The sequence below is a fragment of the Bos grunniens genome, chromosome 4 (genome assembly GCF_055505025.1).
Source record: "Bos grunniens cultivar Pamir isolate PY7600 chromosome 4, Bosgru_T2T1.0, whole genome shotgun sequence".
NCBI lineage: Eukaryota > Metazoa > Chordata > Mammalia > Artiodactyla > Bovidae > Bos > Bos grunniens.
In genome coordinates, this window is record NC_141168.1 from 16,074,828 (window position 1) to 16,097,449 (window position 22,622).

Here is a 22,622-nt window from a genome sequence, read left to right on the forward strand (position 1 = left end):
TCCATCGTGATTATCTGGGTCATGAAGATCTTTTTTGTACAGTTCTTTTGTGTATTCTTGCCACCTCTTCTTAATATCTTCTGCTTCTGTTAGGTCCATACCATTTTTGTCCTTTATTGAGCCCATCTTTGCATGAAATGTTCCCTTGGTATCTCTGGTTTTCTTGAAGAGATCTCTAGTCTTTCCCATTCTATTATTTTCCCCTATTTCTTTGCACTGATCGCTGAGGAAGCTTTCTGATCTCTCCTTGCTCTTCTTTGGAACTCTGCATTCAGATGCTTATATCTTTCCTTTTCTCCTTTGCTTTTCGCTTTGCTTCTTTTCACAGCTATTTGTAAGGCCTCCTCAGACAGCCATTTTGCTTTTTTGCATTTCTTTTTCTTGGGGATGTCTTGCTCCCTGTCTCCTGTACAATGTCATGAACCTCCATCCATAGTTCATCAGGCACTCTGTCTATCAGATCTGGTCCCTTAAATCTGTTAATCACTTCTACTGTATAATTTTATTTATTTAAATATTATTTAAATATTTATTTAAATATTATTTAAATAAATAAATGATTTTATTTATTTTATTATAATTTTATTTATTTCTCACTTCTACTGTATAATATAATTTATACTGTAAGGGATTTGATTTAGGTCATACCTGGGTGGTCTAGTGGTTTTCCCTACTTTCTTCAATTTAAGTCTGAATATGGCAATAAACAGTTCATGATCTGAGCCACAGTCAGCTCCTGGTCTTGTTTTTGCTGACTGTATAGAGCTTCTCCATCTTTGGCTGAATATAGCCAAAGAATATAATCAGTCTGATTTCAGTGTTGACCATCTGGTGATGTCCATGTGTAGAGTCTTTTCTTGTGTTGTTGGAAGAGGGTGTTTGCTATGACCAGTGCATTCTCTTGGTAGAACTCTATTAGCCTTTGCCCTTTACTAATATTACTTGGTTTTAATTGCTGTGTTCTGCTGAAGAGATAAAAAAAGGATAGGAAATCTTCTAGTACCTTTCTTGAAATTTGTTGTTTTTAATTCTTTCATTTCCCTTTTAGGATTGTTGTAACAGTTTTTCTTGTTTTTTCAAGAAGATGTTTTAAGCCAAAACTCTGTATCTACTGTTTACAATATTTTATTCTACTTTTTAATGTATCTTCAAAGTATTATCATCATCACAGTTTCTTTTTTCTTATTCTTTAGGAAAATCTGAAAGAGTTTGCTTGCTCAGACTCATTTTTTCTAATTATAACTGAGTGATCATAGTGATTTTTCTTCGTACTTTGGATATAAAATTACTGTTGTTTGGAAGTTAAGAAACCTGCCTTTCAGGCAGTTGTGGTTTGGCCCTGCATTATGTAAATCTTAGCATTTTCTACTGCCAGGAAGAAAAGGAATCAGTTCTAATCAGCTCAGTCTCCTCATTTCTCGCTTGCTCTTTGCCATCTCTAATTTTTTTTTTTCCATTTCTCCCATTCTTTGAATGGTTCTTTACCCTAACTACACAAGTTTTATCTGTGGAACTTTAAGGGTGGAAAGAAAAAAGAGAGACTGTAGGTAATAGAGTACTTAATTTCTTGGACTGTAAAGAATTGCTGAACTAGGATTAATTTTTCTCTCTTATCCTATTCTGAAGAAAGCTTAAATCTTAGCTCCAACACTACTTTGAATACTTGTAATGACTAAGACACCAAGATAAGTGATGAGGGAATAAAAGATGAGTAAAACATATTTCTTATTTCAAAGTAGCTAATAGACATGAAAAACATAATCAATTTTAGAATATCAAATTCCGAGTATAAAGCACTTCTGCCCTGGGTGGTCAGTAAACTCATCATAGAGGGAGTTTGTCATTTTCTGAGATGAAGAGACTGTAAGAAAAGCATTTTGAAACAGGACCTGGTGGATAGATATCAAGTTAACTTTTGAACATGTTAAGTTTGAAATACTACTTATCTTAATAAGTATGTAGGAATGTACAGTAGGCACATGAAGAAAAATACCATGGAGTTGAGAGAACAGAGCTGGAAAATTTGGACTTCATCAGTACATATATAAAGCCACAAGATTAGATAAGATTACTTGGGAAATAAGTGTAGCTAGAGAAAAGACAGCCTAATGCTTCCTGGGGATATGAGAATTTAGCCAAGGATTCATAAAGGAAAAATATTGTAATATCTGATTATAGAAAAAAACTAGAAACTTCTGTCATTTCTTCTCAAACTTTAATAAGGATCATTTTGTTAAAGTTCAGTAAGTTTGAAATGGGGCCTGAGATTCTGCTGCTCCTACAAACTTCCAGAAGATTATGCTGCTGGTAGTCTATGAACCATGCTTTGAGTAGCAAGACTGTCTATGGCTAAAGAGACAAAGTGAAAAGGAGGAAAGACTGCAGCGTTTGTAGGAGAATAAGGATTAATATCCAGAATAAAGGGCATCTATAAAAAGAAAAAAAATAGAAGGGAGAAAGAATATGGATAGATAATTTTTCATAAATTTAAATGATCAATCAGCGTGAAGAATGCTCAACTTCCTGGGAAATACAAATTGAAACAAGAAGATCACGTTTCCCCCCATTAAGATCAGGAAAAATTTTGAAGTCTGATAATATACACTGTTGGTGGGATTGTGGGAAAAGGGTGGACTGATACCCTAATAGGAGGTATCTTGGTACTTTTGTCCTTTTGGAAGACCATTTGCCATACTGACTTTTTAAACGTGCATATCCTTCAATCCAGGAACCCTGTGCTTCACTGTCTAAAAGGAAAACTTCTCCCTTTGTCGAGAAGGCATTTCAGAGCCATTTTGAAGCATTGTTTAAAGCCGGGAGAGGTGAAATCTAATGTCCTTCAGGAAGGAATCATTAAATAAACCAAGTGCCCTTTGCTTATTTATTCTCCTTCGTACATTTAAAAAATTATCTCACATTTTTCATTATAACTTTAAATAATTTAAGTGGCCATGATTTCTAGAGTATATTTGTTAAATACATTTTCAGTCACACCATAAAATTACAGATTTAAATCATTCAGTTTATAGAGAGTATCTGTAGACAGTATATACTGTAGTATAATTTGCAAAAAGCATGTTCTCACACCACTCAGATAAATTGAACTCATTTTTCACGAAGAAAAAAAAACTGATCTGACCATTAAAAGAATACATTTGAATCAGTTCTAATGAGGTGGATGAAACTGGAGCCTATTATACAGAGTGAAGTAAGCCAGAAGGAAAAACACCAATACAGTATACTAACGCATATATATGGAATTTAGAAAGATGATAACAATAACCCTGTGTACGAGACAGCAAAAGTGACGCTGATGTATGGAACAGTCTTATGGACTCTGTGGGAGAGGGAGAGGGTGGGAAGATTTGGGAGAATGGCATTGAAACATGTAAAATATCGTGTATGAAACGAGATGCCAGTCCAGGTTCAATGCACGATACTGGATGCTTGGGGCTAGTGCACTGGGACGACCCAGATGGTATGGGGAGGGAGGAGGGAGGAGGGTTCAGGATGGGGAGCACATGTATACCTGTGATGGATTCATTTTGATATTGGGCAAAACTAATACAATTATGTAAAGTTTAAAAATAAAATAATATTTTAAAAAAATAAATAAAAAGAAAATAAAAGCAAAAACAAACAAACAAAAAAAAACAAAAAAAATGATCTGATTGCTTATTTATCTTAAACATGTAATATGTGCCTATACTATATGACCACTAGACTTCTGAATTCTCAGTTGGGTGGCTAGATAAATGGATAAGGCTTGAAACCTTCCCAAGAATTTGTTTCACTGATAAAATAAGGTCTTGCTCATATTAAGAGCAAGGATATTAACCTCCCCCTTTTTTGCCAAGGGATTTCCCTTCTTCTCTTGTTTGTTAGGTAGTTTGAAGTTTATATAGCTCAGAAGAGTACACGGTAGTAGACGCACTTGAGATGGATAAGAATTTTGCCTTTCTTTTACAAAGTGGAGAATTGCAACGTAGTGATTTTTAAAGGAGAGGAAGAAAGAACTAGTTCTTAAGCAGATCATTTAGGAAGAATACAAATAGACAATGGAAATCTGGAAATGATTCTCCTAAAATCATTCGTATCCACCTAATCTTAAGTTACCTTTGAAGTCCATTGAAATAAGCAGTGTCCTAATATCGTGAAATGAATGTTGTCTGGACTTACGATGTTGTAATACAGCCATTTAAAAGGTGTAAAATAGGACTACCTTGGTGGTACAGTGGATTAGAATCCATCTGCCAGTGAAGGGGACATGGATTTGATCCCTGGTCCAGGAAGATTCCACATGCCATGGAGCAGCTAAACCCTTGCACCACAACTACTGAGCCTGTGTGCCTAGAGCCAGTGTTCTGTAATGAAAAGCCACCGGAAGGAGAAGCCCACACGCCACAGTGAAAAGTAGCCCTCCGCTCACCACAACTAGAGAAAGTCTGTGCATAGCAACGAAGTAAAATAAATAAATTAATTAATTAATTAAAAGTGAAACTACATTGAAAGAACAAATACTTAAAAACACTGAAAAAAAAATAAAAGCAAAATACATACATATTGACATGGAAAGAATTCTGAGGCATGTTGTGTGGTAAAGAAAGCAAATGTTGAGAATATTTTAATATGTAATATTTATATGTATTTGTCTATTTTATATATGTATGTATTTTTGTTTTTTGAGTAAAAAGAAGTTATGGAAGAATGTATATCACACCATAAACAGGACTTATCTTTTTGGCAGGACACCCAGAAATATGGGGAATGTGAAAAAGAGATTTTTACTGCTTGTTCCTAAATACTTATGTATTACTTAAATGTTTTATAGTTGAGAAAATGTTGTATCACTAGTATAAGAAGAAGTTTAAAATAAATCATCTCAAGATCTCTAAGCTCTAAATTTCAAGGAACACTGACAGTTACAATAATATTTCAGTAGGAATATTAAGATATTCATATTCTAAATGATTTGTATTTCATATTCATATTCTAAAGATTCTAAAGAATTCATATTCTAAATGCTTTGTATTTAAATTCTTTTAAAATATTTTTTAGGTGTGGAATATCAAACAAATGATTAAGTTGACACAGGAGCATATAGAGGCCCTATTGGACAAATTTGGTGGGGAGCATAATCCACCATCAATATATCTGGAGGTAAGCTTTTGAGTGTCATATTTGTAGTAATTTTGAGGAAAAGAAAATGAAGTTGTAAGACGCATTTGTATTGGTAATATGGGTTATTTTAGGGAGTGGGATTAAAAATAGATATGTGAAGAGAGAATTAGCTTTGTCTTTATTGTACTCTTTAAGGTTGTTTCACTTGTTACAATAAATATATAGTATTTGGTAATTTGGAAAATAGCAAAACTAAAGAAGAAGTTGTATATAAACTTCAAAATACTACCCTGGTTTAAAAAAAGAAAAAATTATTGAAAAAAGAGAAAGCATTCTTTTCTGGAGGCCAGCAAACTAGTTGCTGTATTAGAAAATGGGGAGAATTTTGCAAAATATCTTTCTTTCAGAACAAATCCCCTCAAATAGGTTTTTGCTTCCTCATGGGTAAAATTTACAAAATTTTAGTATCTCAAGATTGCTTAGCATTACAGTTTAATAGTGCCTTGAAGCTTTTGTATCCAGTCTTGAACATCATTGTAAGTTTATAGATTAGTTATTGTTCTTAATCCTATTAGGTAGCAGTTTCTATAATAATCACAGGTACGCTTTCTTGGCATTAGTTTCCTTATGTAAGTCACTCAAGTTCCACAGCAAGGAAGCTGTTAGACAATCTAGGCAGTCAGGCTCCACAGCCCATACTGCTTACACTGCACTATACTGCCGGTCTCCATAAAAGCTAGCTCCAACTATAAGAACCAGTCATATTGGGAGATAACCCTAAATTACAAATGATCAGGTTACCATTTGCCTTCAAATGCCAGAGATTTTTTAGGCATGGATTGACAGACTCCTAAACCAAAATTCTAATTTAGTAATCTAATTACTTTTAAAGGATAAGTTAAATCTTCGGTATTTCGAGAGAAAGTAAGTTTGTGTATTTCTAAAATAACCTTGAAAGTTTGGAAATGACTGCTGATAAACTATTCTCTCTTTTTATGGCTTATCACAGAGCACACTGCCAGTTAGTATCAGTGCCAGGACTGGAACTCATACCTCTGAATACTAGTTAGTGTATTTTCTGATATCACATGCTCTCTGTTTTACTTTTGTGTGTGAGGAGAACAAGCAGAGGAGTCATAAGGAGGCAAATAGTCCTGGTGAAAATGGTAATTGCTTGTTAGTCAGAATTAGACAACTTAACCAGCAGTTTTTCTGCCAACCATTTTTGTGTCAGGAAACTTTCCCCACCCTCAGAGGTAATACATTTGCATCAATAACATGGTTTCACTATAGCAGGGATTCATTCGCCCCTCCACACACATACTCTTCAGGCTTTTAACTATTTGAACTATATCTAACTAGGACAGTATAGGGCTACCCAGGTGGCTCAGTGGTAAAGAATCTGCCTGCAGTGCAGGAGACGCAGGTTCCATCCCTGGGTTGGGAAGATCCCCTGGAGAAGAAAATGGCAACTCACTCCAGTATTCTTGCTTGCAAAATCTCATGGACAGAAGAGTGGCGAGCTACAGTCCATGGCGTCACAAAAAGTCAGACACAACCTAGCAGCTGAACGACAACAACAGAACAGTTTACAGCAGACTATACCTTACAGGTTGTATCATTAGCACATAGATTCTTACTGACAGGTACTAACATTACACAGTTTCTCTACAGAAAGCAGTATAATATAGTGGTTGAGATGAACTATGGAGTTACACACACCCTGTGTTTGAATTGTAGCTCTGCCTTAACTTATGCAGACAGGTTACCTAACCTCCCTATACCCCACCTAATTGGTAAAATGGAAATATATCACACATGGTAATTTAAAGACTAAATTTTGAGTTTATGATTATGAAATAAGTGCTCTGTAAATCTTTGATTCATTTATTCAATAGGCAATTATTGAGTGCCTGCTAACATTTGTACTTGTCTAGGCTCTGGGCATATATATATATATATTAAAAAAAAAAAATCTCCTCCCAGTCTCTGCCTTCAGATAGCTTATATTTTAATCAAGGGAGTGGTTTACAGAAACTAAATACATAAATAAGTTAAAACATTGAACTTAACCACCATTTGATTTACTATGAAGAGGAGCCTGGCCGGAATTGAGAGTTTTCTTCCCTGAGGAAAGTTGACCAGGCCAAGGGAAAAGACTTGTGGGTCCTGATATTTGAAGGCCCTTAAGTAGATTAAGTACTAAGTGAGTAATCTACTGATTACCCACTGAGACCCACCATTCTCCTTTCTGTCTTGATGAATTTTGCTATTCTAGGAATGTCGTATAAGTGGAATTCTAACATACTTATCCTGTAACTGACTGATTTCACTTAGCATAATGTCTTCAAGCTTCATCCATGTTGAAGAATGTGTCAAAAGTTTCTTCCTATTTAAGGCTGAAAAATATTTCATTGTATGTCTATATACCTGTATATAATATAATGTATATTATCCATTTGTCTATTGATGGCTACCATCAGTGGTTGGTTGTTTCCACCTTTTGGTTATTGTGAATAATACTGACTTTACCTTTTTTGCGTGTATATAGCCGGAAGTGGAATTACTGAATCGTAAGATAATTCTACATTAAATTTTTAAAGGAACTGCCATTCTGTTTTCCATAAGCAGCTATATTTTGCAATCCTTTATATCTTTGCTAAGACTTATTTTCTGTATGTGTGTGTGTAAGAGTAGCTGTCCTAATGAGTGTGAAGGGGTATCTCATTGTGGAAATGCAGATCTCCAGCTTTGTTCTTTTTCAAGATTGTTTTGACTATTTGGGATCCCTTGGATTTTCTCATGAATTTCAGAATGGTGTTTTTCTATTTCTGCAAACACATTGAGATTTGGGTAGGGGTTGCATTGAATCTGTAGATTGCTTTGTGTAGTATTGATATCTTCAGGGTTCATAACTCTTAAATACAAATGAACAGTTAAGAATAACCAGTATTTGAAGAAAGCTTTTAACAGGAAAGATAATGGCAGAAATGGTCAAAAGGGACTCAGAAACAGTGCAGAGAACAGAAGAAAATTTGAAAATCACTATAACATCAAAGATAAGAGAAGATCCATAATCTCTTCTTGCTTCATGGTTGTATTAAAGAAGCAAAAGTATTAAAGAATAAGAAAGAGCTCTTGGAAATTAAAATAGTAAGAGTTAAAATAGTATAATAGGAAATTTATATATGTGTGTGTATCTGCATGTGCATATAAACAGACAAACACACGCCATAAAGTCAAGGACATCTTCCAGAAAGCAGAATAAAACAAAGAAAATATTAAAGGAAAGATGGGAAAAATTGGAGAATAAATCTAGGAGATCTGCAAAAAACAAACAACAGGCTGTCCAAACTTGTTTTTAATTTCTCCTCCCATAATGACAAACATGGAGGTACATTATTCAAAGTTGGTTCTACAGCTCAAGGTTGTTATTACACACTGGCATAGATTGCTACCATCCTTTTGGTTTCTGTCTGCAGCAGATCTTAGAATTGTACTCTTAACACAATACCTCAAGTCCAGAAGCAGGGATCACAGATACTCTGGTGTACTGAGTTATTTCACGGAGGAAAACCCTCCTCTCAAATCCCCTACAAGTCTTTACATCTCACCAACCAGAATGGGGTTACATAACTCCTAGACTAGTGACTCAGCTTACATTTTCTGAAATAAGAGGCTAAAAAGTAAAAATTTTCCAGTTTTCACAGTCTGGCTTCAGATTAGTTTGTGCACTGGCAGATAGAAGTTGTGCTCTAGTTACTTCATTACATAGCATTTCCAAAGAAACCATTTTGATGTTTCCATAGAAAGTTAAATCTTTACCTATCCCCACATTTCTTCCTCATAGCAAAACAGAATGAAATCAGTTATATCACCATCAGAAATCCTCATGACTTTCTCTTTTTTGTGTACTAATTTATTTAAAAGCAAGCTTTTAAGTTCTAGATTTTCTCCTACTGGCATATGAATAATAATTAACACTATTGATTCCCTTGATGATAACTGCAGTGAAATGAGCTATCGTACTCTAAAAGAATTTCAGTTTTGTCTTTTCAGTCTTTGGTTCCAGTCTTTTCTTTTTACCATCACACAAAGAAAAGATATTTCCCCTAAAAGTCATTTCCCAGAATTTCTTATTTTTGTCCCAGTTCTTTTATTTTTACTCATCAAATTATTTGAATGCCTTCTGTATGTAAGATATAATGCTGGATGCTTTTCTAGAAGTAGATTTCTGTTTCTGGACCTGATTTATTGGATTCCAGAAGTGAAGGGTGGAGAAGGCAATGGCAACCCACTCCAGTACTCTTGCCTGGAAAATCCCTTGGATGGAGGAGCCTGATGGGCTGTAGTCCATGGGGTCGCTAAGAGTCGGACGCAAGTGAGAACTTCATTTTCACGCATTGGAGAAGGAAATGGCAACCCACTCCAGTTCTTGCCTGGAGAATCCCAGGGACGGGGGAGCCTGGTGGGCTGCCATCTATGGAGTTGCACAGAGTCGGACACAACTGAAGCGACTTAGCAGCAGCAGCAGAAATGAAGGGAATAAAGTTTCTGGAATAACCCTCCAAGCTACCACCAAGTTTATGTGTATGCTCAGATCCCCTGCAGACAGACAGTAAAGCTCCTAACATTTATTGAGTGCTTGCTATGCCAGGAACTGTTCCAAGCATATAGTAGATCATTTAAGCCTCAACCTGCCCTATGAGTTATATTTAATACTCATTTCCATTTTATCGAAGAAGAGACTCAGGCAAAAAGGATTTTAATAATAACATGACCAGCATTACACAACGGGTAAATGGGGTAGCCAAAGTTTGAAGCTAGACATTTTGAATTTAGAATCTGTGTTTTTTTAATGAGTCTTCTGTAACTGCTTACATTTTCCCCATGTGTATGTCTTCTTTTTTTTTCTTTTTTATCAGAACCTGTGCTCTTAATTGCTTTATCATTATTACTATGCTTACAGCGTTTCTGATCTTTAGCCTGTGTAGAACCCAAGATAATGCAAAAACATTTATCAAAACAGATACTGTAGTGAAAATAATACTGGAAGCTAGGTGCTTCCTGTGAAATACAGAACAGTTCATTAATTATCAGTTGTGGACAGTTTGAAAGATTTCATTGTATCTTGTGAGATTAAGTTCAATAAGAATAAATATAATGAACTCTAATGATAGAAATTTTTTATTCCATTGTTTTTTCCTATTATGTTTTAATTAAGTAGGGCCTTAATCGTCTTCCCATTTTTAATTGAGAAATAATTCATGAACTGTGATTCACTTTTTTAAAGTATACAGTTGAGTAATTTATAGTATATGCACAAAATTGTACAGTCATCACCATCATATAATTCCAAAACATTTTTATCACCCCCAAAAGAAACCTTTTACCCATTGGCAATCATTCTCTCCAGTCCTTATCAACCACTTAACCTAAGTTTCTTAATCTGTGCATTTGCCTTTTTGAACATTTTGTGTGAATGAATTCAACCAAGTAGCATGTAGCGTTCATTCCTTTTTTGGCTAATATTCTATCATGTGGATACATCACATTTTGTTTATCCATTAATCAACTGATGGACATTTAGCTTGTTACCATTTTTGGGCTATCATGAGTAAAGCTGCTATGAACATTCATGTACAAGTTTTTGTGGTAGACATGTTTTCAGTTCTTTTGGTTATGTACCTTGGGATGGAATTGCTGTGTCCTTTGGTTACTCTGTTTTAACTTTTTGAGGAACTACCAAACTGCTTTCCAAAGTGGCTGTACCATTTTACATTCCCACAAGCAATGTGTGAGGGTTCTAGTTTCTATACATCATTGCCAACTTGTTAGTTTCCATTTATTATTATTATTGCCATCCTAGTAAGTGTGAATTGGCATCTCCTTATGGTTCTGATTTGTAATTCATTAGTAACTAATAATGTTAAGCATCTTTTTCATGTGCTTATTAGCCATTTTTATATTTTCTAGGGGAAAATGTCTATTCAGATCCTTTGCCCATTAAAAAAACTGGGTTGTCTTTTTATTGCTGAGTTGTAAGAGTTCTTTGTATACTCTGGGTGATAAATCCTTGTCAGATTTGATTTGCAAATATTTTCTCCTGTTCTGTGAGATGTCTTTTTTTTTTTTTTTCCCACTCTTTTGATAGTGTCTTTTGAAGCACAAAAGCTTGAATTTAGATGAAGTCAAGTTCATCTACTTTTTCTTTGGTTACTGTGTTTTGGTGTGTCATCTAAGAAACTATTGCCTAGTCCAGGGTCATGATGAGTTACTTCTGTTAATGTTTTCTTTTAAGAGAAGGCACTGGCGACCCACTCCAGTACTCTTGCTTGGAAAATCCATGGATGGAGGAGCCTGGTAGGCTGCAGTCCATGGGGTCGCGAAGAGTCGGACACGACCGAGCGACTTCACTTTCACTTTTCACTTTCATGCATTGGAGAAGGAAATGGCAACCCACTCCAGTGTTCTTGCCTGGAGAATCCCAGGGATGGGGGAGCCTGGTGGGCTGCCGTCTCTGGGGTCGCACAGAGTTGGACATGACTGATGTGACTTAGCAGCAGTAGTAAGAGTTTTTTAGTTTTAACTCTTTTTTTTTTTTTAATTATCTTTAAATGGAGGATAATTGCTTTAGAATGTTGTGTTGGTTTCTACCGTACTACAACATGAATCAGCCATAACAATACATGTATCCCCTCCCTCATCCCTCACACCTCTGCCCATCCTGCCCCTCTGGGTCTTGCTCTTCCTAAGTATATGATCCACTTTGAGTTAATCTTTGAACATGATGTTAGGTAATAGTCCAGCTTCATTCTTCTGCATGCAGATATTCAGTTGTACTAGTAACATTGTCAAAAATCAATTAACCATAAATGTAAGGCTTTTTTCCCCCTGGACTCTTAATTTGTTGTGTTATGTATATATCAGTACCACATGTCTTGATTATTGTAGCTATGTAGTAACTTTTGAAATCAGGAAATGTAAATCTTCCAACTCGGTTCTTTTTCATGATTGTTTTAGTTATTCCAAGTCCTTTGTACTTCTTTGTGATTTTAAGATCAGCTTGTCCATTTCTGCAGAAAAGCCAACTGGGATTTTGATAAGGATTGCATTGAATCTGTATATCAATTTGAGGAGTATTTTCATCTAAATAATATTGTGTTCTTTTCTCTACATTCTTTCATTTTTTTAGTTCAAAAACTATACTTCAGTTTAAGAAAGAAGCCATTGAATGAACTAATGGATTAAAAAAATAAATACCGTGAGTTGTGCCCTCAAATGCCTTACAGTTTGGTAGAGTCATGTTGAGAACCTAGTCAAGTAGTACATTGGGTTAGAGAAAAAGTTCAGGTTTTTCTGTAATGTCTTGTGGAAAAATTTGAATGAACTAATTGACCAACCCAATAGTAGTAACAGTAATAATGATAAGAACTATTACTACTTATTACTACTAATAAAAGTATTGGGTTTTTGCTATGTGGTAGTCTCTGTGATAACTTTCTTTACTATTATTTATCTCAATGCTCACAAAATTTTTTCACAAATGATTTTTTTAAACCATATAAAGAAAAGTGTGGTAATACTGTAAAGAAGGTGAAAAGAAAGTACTGATTTTGGAGTTTATCAAGCAGAGCTTTGAATTGGACTTTGAAAAATGGGTAGGATTTTGATGAGAAAGAATGATATTTTGGAAAAGCTGCCTCTTGAAGAAATACCTGGTTTCTGCAACTTCTTGAAGCACCAAAGGAATTTCATTGATGGTAGTATTGATGCTTGAAGTATATGTTTATGCAAGATGACCTACTCACATTTTCAGGGTAAGAAAACAAAGGAAGAGGGAAAGTTGGAAGATAAAAGAAAAAATGGAGATAGTGATGAACCAAGGCCTCCATAGTGGGGGACCTTAACCACCCAATGCTAGAATTAAATTAAGAACAAAAAAAAGGATGGGGAAAAATGGAGAGAAATGCTCAAAGAAAGAGGAGGAAGCTTTGATTTGATGGCTTTGATCTTCAGAGTAAATTTGAATGTAGTGGTATTTTTTGAGTGAATTAAAGGTTGGGGAATGAAGTTAGGAGCCAGAGAAGCATAGAAAAGGTTGGAGTAAATGTTGTGAGAAATGTAATATGAATTAAAAATAAGTACAAATTTTCATGCAATAATGTAGAGGACTAATTTCCATGAATTGATAATGGAACTCAATGGCCTTGTCTTATTATTTTCTTCAGTAATATGTGGTAACCTGAGAGAAAGAACTGAATCATTGAATGATGGAATTTACCCAGAGTTGGTATTTAACAAGCAAGTTGATAAAAGAATTAAGAATTAACCAGACAGTCTAAGATGTTACCAGTGGCATTGTTGAAATCGTGAGTCATAAAGCATGGGAAGAAAATAGCAAAGAAATCTGAAAAACTTTAAGAGATTGATATTGACCATTAACCAGAGTAGTGTGGTAGTGAGATTTAAGACATTTAAGAAATTTAAGAAAAGTGTGTGTGCACAGGAGTGTGGGAGGTTCCCAACTGAGATCTTGTCATCATTTAGAACACTTTTGTAAAGAATTATTTGTATCTCTGAATCTTGTATGTAGAGTAGAAATAAATGCCTTTGTAGATAAGAGGTTTAGAGAACTTTAAGACAGGAGTGTTATAAGAGTAATCACCATCCACACTGAATGCAGCAAGGATAATGGGGTGAAATGAGCCAAACCAGATACAAAACAAGGCGGGGAAGGAAGTACCTTGGTAGATTGCATCTATGAGAATGGAGAGAGATGGAATAAGTAAATGTTTTGTGTTTAAGAAAGAGTTATTGATAAATGCAGTGAAATAATAGATTGTAATCCACAGTGGAGGGAATAATATATTTTCAAAAATTAAGGCTAATGTTTTGATACAGAATTAACATTCTGAAAATTTGTTGACATTTATTACTTTTCCTAAGCTTAACTCTGCGTAGTAAATGTACCTGCTTAGATGATAATAAGATTATATGATCTATGCAAGGAGGAATTTTTGCCTCCTTAGGCTGTATGTATATAATCTTCAAAGGATAGGAATTGTGTTGGTCTTTATTTTGGTGGTTTGAGCCCCAAATAGTACCAGGTACATGCATGCTCAATATATATTTATTGAATGATTAAGTATCAATAAGTGGATCATATTGAAAAAAGATGTCCTTAAGTAATTAGCCCATGGAACTGAAAGCTAAGTAGAAACATAGATCAGTAGATTTTGGACTGATTTGGCTATAAGGCCGTGAAATGCTGTGAAACGTTTTGGGGTCAGCATTGGGCAACTATTAGATGGTAAAGGAGAGTGCTTTTTTATGTAGTTTAATTAAGCCCTTCAGTAGCTCATTTTAGTATTTTCCCTTCCCCTCTAAAAAAAATTATATGGTGACATTAGACATCAGGTGTGGTGGCCTATATTGAATTGAAACTTCTCCTTTATTCTCCTCTAAAAGTATTAGTCACTCAGTCATGTGTGACTCTCTGTGACCCCATGGACTGTAGCCCACCAGGTTATTCATCCATGGAATTCTCCAGACAAGAATACTGGCATGGGTTGCCATTTCCTTCTTCATTATTCTTCTCTACCTGTGATAATTCTTCCTTGCTTGTAGAGTGAAGTTCAGGCTTCAAAGCATAGTGTATACAGTCTCTCCAAGCTGTCCTTTACCCACTTTTCTAGTCTTATGATTTGTGTTCATATTCTTCACTTAAATTACATGAACATCTATTGATCCCTTTCATATGTCCCAGGTATTGTATGACAGTCAGCTGTACTAGTCTGTAGTTTTCCTCTGTCTTAAAATTTCTAACCTCCTTACTCTGTTAAAAATGTCTCCTGTACTAGTACTCTCTTCTCCCCACTTAACTCTATCTATATAAATGCTAACATTTTAAGCATCTCCCCTTCCTTACTCTTACCTTGTATCAAAAACATTCTTTCTCATATACAACACAAATAAAAATGCAGCCATTTGCTTCTCTGCAGCCCAGTAATAAACTCTCTAGGTAATGGGAAACGGCACTTTTAAAATTTTGTAGCCTTTTATAAATGTGTGTAGTGTCGTATCTATTTTGGGTGGTAGGGAGACATGGTGGTGGGTTATGGTGTGGAGGGGAGAAGGTGATTACCACTGCAGTAAAGAACCATGGGCATATACATTCGAATCCATTCTATCTCTTAATTTTCAATTATCATTCTATTTTCAAGATTCTTCCTGCTTTTAGAAAATGATATCTTATGTGATCATTTGACCTTTCAGCTTTAGTAAAATGATACTTCTAGAAACATACCCTGATGGGTAATGGTCTCAAAATTTCTTGACTACAGGATGTAAACCACCTTTTCAAATAAAATTCTATTCTCTAAGAAGTGTTTCATGGGAAAGGGGAGGTCATAAGGTATCCATAGTGTGGAAAAGAAGATATTTTTAATTAATAACTGTTTCAAAAAAAAGGTCACAGTTATGCATCCTCTAATCCCTATTGAGGAGACTTTGGTGATTATGGTGAGATTTGGCACTGTGTACCTTTGCCTGCCTGCCAAATCGCTTTAGTCGTGTCCGACTCATTGCAAACCCGTGGACTGTAGCCCATCCGGCTCCTTTGTCCATGGGATTCTCCAGGCAAGGATATTGGAGTTGGTTGCCATGCCCTCCTCCAGGGGATCTTCCTGACCCAGGGATCGAACCCACATTTCATGTCTCCTGCATTGGCAGGTAGGTTCTTTACCACTAGCGCCACCTGGACTGTGTACCTTAGGCTTGTCTTTTTGACAGATCTCTCTTAACGCCTCATCTCCTTTTCAACCTCTCTCAGTTGGTTAGAGAGAGACCGAGAGAGATGTGAAACCTTATATACCTGTAACTTATCTAGAAAAAAATGCTTCGATGTAGTAGTTTATCTTATGTTAGATGTGTAGTTTGGAAGGTAAATTGTGTTTTGGCCAGAAAATAGCTAACACTAGTTTTTTTTTAATTAATATTCATGGCTGTTACGGACATCATACATGTATGTGTGTGTGCAGTTTCTAGATGAGTGTCTTATAACAAGATTTATCAATTTAAAGATAAAAGTACTAATTTACAATACTTCCAGTACTTACTTTGTAATTTGTAACACAAAATCCTGTTAGCTAGATTATAAAGAGATTATAATCAAAAACTAAAATTTCATATTTCCTTTTGTTACTGTCAGGAAAAAGTCCAGATTCAATGTAAGTCTACTTTATTTTATAGGCCTATGAAGAATACACCAGCAAGCTAGATGCCCTCCAACAAAGAGAACAACAGTTATTGGAATCCCTGGGGAATGGAACTGATTTTTCTGTTTCTAGCTCTGCATCAACGGACACCGTTACATCTTCTTCCTCTTCTAGCCTTTCAGTGCTGCCTTCATCTCTTTCAGTTTTTCAAAATCCCACAGATGTGTCACGGAGCAACCCCAAGTCACCACAAAAACCTATCGTTAGAGTCTTCCTGCCCAATAAACAGAGGACAGTGGTGAGTCAGCTTTTAATTCATCGTGGCTTTTTCTTTGTATTTTTCAGAAAGACTAGTTGTGGAAAATGAAATGTGATACCATTTAAACCAGAATGGAAAAGACATAGTTATTTGATGCCAAAGTCTGTGTTCCTTAAGTGGAACAAATCGCATTGTCTTTAGTGTCACTTGTATACCTGTCTACCAAGCTTGAACCACACTCACGTCTGAGTGTTAGTTTAGAATCAGTCAGAATTTTGAGACTTAAGCTTGTTTGTTGTCTAACATATGTCAGGTAAGCTTTGTTCTTTGCCATAGAGAAAGCCTTATTCAGATTTATTACCAAATGTTGGATTCTTATTGTGCTTGACATTTTTCCTCTTGTTTATATAAGCTTTGATTGTTGATCATTATATCATCATTGGAACACAGTACTCTATAAATAACCTTTAAAGCAGGGAAATCTGCAGGATAATTATAGAAGGTCTGTAATCTCAAGTGCAACAAGTACTGCCATTGGACATAACTGAATGGAAAAACGCACCTACCCGCATCACTCATTTTTTATAATGTATATGGTTATTTTGATATTAATAAAAAAACATTTCATTACTAAATACAGTTGAAGCCAAAGTAGTCTTTTAATTTTTCCCCTCAGATAGCATTAATAATGCTTCACAGAAAATGTTTGCTGACTTACTATGCTCTAGTGGCCTCCAGTGGGGTCAGTTAGTTACCCGGTGAAACAAAGGCATGTGAATGTCATGATGTGGAGACACAAGACTAGGCCTTCGGCTTATGCCACAAAGGTGGTTGAAACTTATATCCTCACATAATCTGAACCTTTGAAAAGCTTTACCTTCAATAAAAGGGTGAATTAGAAGAAAATCTGTTCACCAGCATACATAAATAACAGTGAAACTTTTCTGTCTTTGCCAGGGCCCCAGATAAAGGTTAAAGTTTCCCTTGTGAATTCTTAACTGTAGATCTGTTCTTACCATAGTGTGGGGTTCATCATTATGTTACCTGCATTATTTAGGAATTCTCAACCCAAGAAATGAAATTTTTAAAAAGGTTCTGGAATAGTAATAGCACTCAGGCACTGGCCAGAAACAAATGTAAATCCCTCCCTTAGCCCATATAGATCTTATGTAATTCATACACATAATACCTCAATGACAAGGTCAAAATCCCAAGTTACAGTATGCAAGAAGAAATAGTCTGTCATCAGTGAGTTAGAAGACTTAATAGCAGCAAAATTAGATTCCTAAGAAGGAACCAAACAGAATTTCTAGGTGGCCTTAAAATTTAAAGTGGATGACACTTATCATCCCTGAAGTATTATTGCTAAAAATAATTGTGTTGAATGTTAAGCTTCTGGTCCTTCCACTTTATAGGAAGGACAAGAAGTAAAGGGAAAAGTTAAGCACCATGAGAAGCAGACACATTCGAAAGATGGACATTCCGTAAGACAGCCTGGACTCTCAATTCATGGAGAATAAAACACTGGAGATTATTCTACACTAAATAGACCAAACAAACCAAATAGACCAAACAATAGACAAAACAACCAAATGCATTGTGTAATCCTGGTTTGGGACTAGGGTGAGAAAGAGCTGTAGAAGTCCTTCTTGAAATGGGATACGTCAAATATTGGTTGAATGTAGTATGTTTTTATGGAATTATTAGTTTCCTTAAGTGTGATAATAGAGATAATATAATGTAGGAGAATATCTTTATTCTTAGGAAATATATGCTTAAATGTTTAGGGGTAAATTGTTATGATGCCTGCAACCTCTCTCACCTCTTTTTTAAAAATAAAACTTACATATAGTAAAGTGTACAAATCTCAACTGTACAGCTCAGTGACCTTCTGCATGTGTACCTGCCATGCAGATAAAAATTATAGAACATTTCTAATGTTGAGAGTGTACTCTTGTGCTCCCTCAATTGAGTACCCACCTTTAAGAATAGCCACTATACTGAAGTCTGTCTCGATCAATAAATTTAGAACTTACTTTCAAATGGTATGATGGAAAACAAAATGTTAAAGAGAGAAAACAAATATGGAGAAGTAATTATCAAGCAGGTTACAGCATATTACAGACCAAGTGTTAAAATGCTGTATAGAAATCAAAATATTTATTTTTAAAAACTCAATGGATTAATTTAAAAGTAGATTGAATTTAGCTGAAGGAGGAAAATTGGTGACCTCTGGAAAACAGAGAAAGAGAGTTATAGAAAATATGAGAGGTTAATAGGTATGAAGGATGGATTGAATAGTTTCATCATATGCCTCAAAGCGGAAAATGAGAACAGAATAAAGGAATGGGGCTTCCTGATGGCTTGGTGGTAAAGAATCCACCTGCCAATGTGGGAGACACGAGTTTGATCCTTGTTTCAGGAAGATTGCAAATGCTGTGGAACAACTAACCCTGTGCACCACAACTATTGAACCTGTGCTCCAGAGCCCAGGAACCCCAACTGCTGAAGCCCTAGAGCCCTAGAGCCCATGCTTCACAGCAAGAGAAGCCACCGCAATGAGAAGCCTGCCCACTTCAAGTAAAGAGTAGTCCCAGCTCACCACTAGAGAAAAGCCTGTGTAGCAACAGCCATAAATAAATAAATAGATATTTTTTTAAAACAGAAAAAGAATAGAGCAAAATTCAAAAAAATGATGGCTAACCTTCATTAAAGACACAAATTAAGGATTTGAGACGCATAAGCTTTAAGTTGTTTAAGTAAATTTGAATTCATTCTTATTAGATGTAACAAAATGAAAGAATATTGTTTTAAAAGCACTTAGGAAAAATTACCTATAAAGAAATTCCAGTTAGATTATCAAAAAATTTCTTTGTAGCAGCTGTAGAAGCCAGAAGACAGTAGAATAATATACTCAAGAGTGCTGAGTGATGCTGTAAGTTGCTTAGCTAAAGTGTGAGTTTAACTTATTGGGTACACTGTGAGTCAGGGCACAGTAAAGCCTTTCCAGATGAGTTTACTTTTCTCAAGCTGTACCCAAAGGGACTACCTGGAAATGACTTAGGGAGAAAACTGAACACAGAGGAAGCAATGAAAAGTAGAAATTAAATGTAAAAATGTAAACATTTTAAAGTAAGAATTAAATGTAAAAAATTGAACACAGAGGAAGGAATGAAAAGTAAGAATTAAATGTAAAGCTAGTTTGTACAAGAAAACACAGAGGAAAATATTTTGTGACTTGGAATTTGGTAACAGTTTCTAAAATATAACACCAAAACACAATCCCTAATGAACATATTGATAAGTTGTACTTTATCAAAATTAAAAACTTCTCCTCTTCTAAAGACTATATTAAGAGAATAAAGAGACAAACCACAGACTAGTAGATAATCTTTGCAAAATATATATATATCTGATCAAAGACATGTATTCAGAATATATAAAGAACTCTTAGAACTCAACAGTAAGGAAACAATTAAGTGGACAAAAGATTTGAATAGATACTTCAAAGAAGATATGTGGATGGCAAATAAACACATAAGAAGATGCTCAACATCATGGGCCGTTAGGAAAAAAGCTGATTAAAGGCACAAGATACCACCACACACCTACTAGAATGATTAAAATGAAAGAGTGGCCTTACCAACTATTGGTGAGGATGTGGAATGGAATAACTGAATTTTCGTACACTGGTGATAGGAATGTATAATGGTATAACCACTTTTGAAAGCAATTTGAAGATTAACTTAATGTTTTAAAGTCTTTTAGCTTTAAAGTCTCAAAAGCTTTTTTTTTTTTTTTTTTTTTTCCGGCAAAAATAGAAAAATCCACCCTGAAATTCATATGGAATCTTAAGGAATCCTGAATACTCAGACAACTTTAAAAAAGATCAAAATTGGAGATCTCACACTTCCTGATACTAAAACTTATTATAAATTAATAAGTAAATCATTTTGGTACTGATATAGACAGATAGACCAGTGAAATAAATGGAGTACTTTTAAAATTATTTCTTTTTGATTATAGCCTTCCTATTGAGTATGAAGTGGGACTTTGTTGTGATTTTGATATACTTTTCTCTGTTGGCTAATGATATCAAGTGGCTTTTCTATATCTTTCCTGGAGAAAGTATTTTTATAAATAGTTTTGCATGGCATGTGCAAAACTGGGCATTACCGAAATGGTTAAATAAGTTTGGTATATCTGTCAAATGAAATACTTCTTAGTAGAAATAATGTATTACTAGTATACACAACAGCACAGATGACTCTGAAAGTAATTATGTCAAGTGAAAATAGCCAGACAAAAATGACTATATATTTTATAATTCCATTATAAAAGTCTAGAGGAAATTCCCTGGTGGTTCAGTGGTTATGACTTGGGACTTTCACTGTCAGGGCCCCGGGGTTCAGTCCCTGGTCAGGGAACTAAGATCCTACAAGGCGTGTGGTGTGGCCAGAAATAGATATGTAGGTAGATAAAGCAATTACAGAAGATGTGAAGAACATAGTTGTCAATTTTATGTAATAGACATGTAAACCTTGTACTAATAAATGAAAGAACACACGTTCTTTTCAAGAATGTATGGGACACTGAAAATTTTTTCTACTGCATTTTAGGCAAAAAAGGGAATCTTCACAAACACAAGGTGTGTTTTTTGAGCATAATGTAATTAAAGTAGAAATTAGTAACAATAATGGGAAACCACATTTTTAGAGATTTGAAGACACTTCTGAATGTCATATGTCAGAGAGAAAATATGAAAAAAAATCCTAGTCCTATGTAAATTTTATTCTTCTGTAAAAAAGTTAAAGAGAACATTTCCTAACTCATTTATAGAATTTGTGTATCTTGGTTCTAAAACCAAAGATCACTTGATAAAGAAAAACTAAAGGTTAATCTAAGAACATATTTGCAAAAATCTTTAATAAAATACTGGTCAACTGAATCTAACAATGTATATATTTAAAAAAAATAATTCTTCTAGGAGTATAACAATGATTTTTAAAAATTAGTGCAGCTCTGGGATTTCCCTGATGGTCTAGTGGTTAGGACTCCATGCTTCCACTGCACAGGGCATGAGTTCAGTCCCTGGGTGGGGAACTAACATCCCACATGTGTGTGGGATGCCCCACTCCAAAACAGTCAGTGCAGTTCTTATTAGCAGATTAAATGAATAAAAGTGTATGGATATCTCTAGATACAGTAAACAAGACATTTGATGTATTGAAAACCTTTTTGTAACAAGAAAGAAACAAAAAAACTCTGTAAACTTGGAATAAAAGACAACTTTCTTAATAAAGGGTATCTATCAAGTATGTCTAAAGAAGGATTCTGTGTTCTCATTAAAATTGGAAACAAGCAAGACAGATCTACTACTTATGGAGTTGAATATTCTATCCAGTCTCAATCAAGACAAAGAAATAAAAAACATAAATATTAAAAAGAAAGAAAACTTATTTTTAGCAGTTAATTTGTCTACATAGAAAATCTATTATAATAAGAACTCTGCACTTAATAATTAGAACATACAATTTTATTTAAAAAATGATATCGTTGACAAAATAATTTTTAAATGTTTAAGACTTTTATAAAGAAATTTGTACAGCTTTATTGAAAGACATTTGAAGAGAGTAAAGAAATCAAAAGTTACTTTGTTCTTGATAATCTTCCTAAATATACTTCTCACCCAAATTAATCAAAATTACGTGCAGTTTCTGCAGAATTCTAGGGGGATCTTATCCCACCCTTACTACTTTATCTGAAAAGTTGATTCTAAAATTTATATGGAAAAGCAAAAAGCTACCCTAGAGGCCTCTTCTAGGGACTGACCTCTTTTAGTGTGAAGAAGTGTTTATTTGAAGTTTGGTTCTTTATTCTTACTTGTCTTTTATTGTATTAAAACTCACATGAAATGCATGTAAAACTTCTTTTCTAAATGTTACAATGATTGTTTCATGATGGTATTAGAGGTATTTATTCTTCCTTTTCAGAATTTCTAACAAATATGTTTACTTTAAATT

General features: G+C 34.8%; 1 protein-coding gene across 20 annotated transcripts in view; it reads left to right on the top strand.

Moving 5' to 3' along the window:
* BRAF (B-Raf proto-oncogene, serine/threonine kinase) overlaps positions 1-22,622 on the top strand; it is a 168,376-nt gene that overhangs the window by 62,105 nt on the left and 83,649 nt on the right. For 17 of the 20 annotated variants that reach the window (XR_015161978.1, XR_015161983.1, XR_015161980.1 and 14 more), the window contains exons 2-3: positions 5,059-5,160; positions 16,375-16,638. Coding sequence is in view for 11 of the 20 variants with exons in the window: in XM_086395215.1 (XP_086251341.1) it covers positions 5,059-5,160; positions 16,375-16,638 (366 nt within the window). In the remaining 9 variants the exon portion in view is untranslated. Of the gene's footprint in view, positions 1-5,058; positions 5,161-16,374; positions 16,639-22,622 lie in introns of those variants that run through there. The other 3 variants (XM_086395221.1, XM_086395220.1, XM_086395225.1) reach the window with 2 other exon arrangements.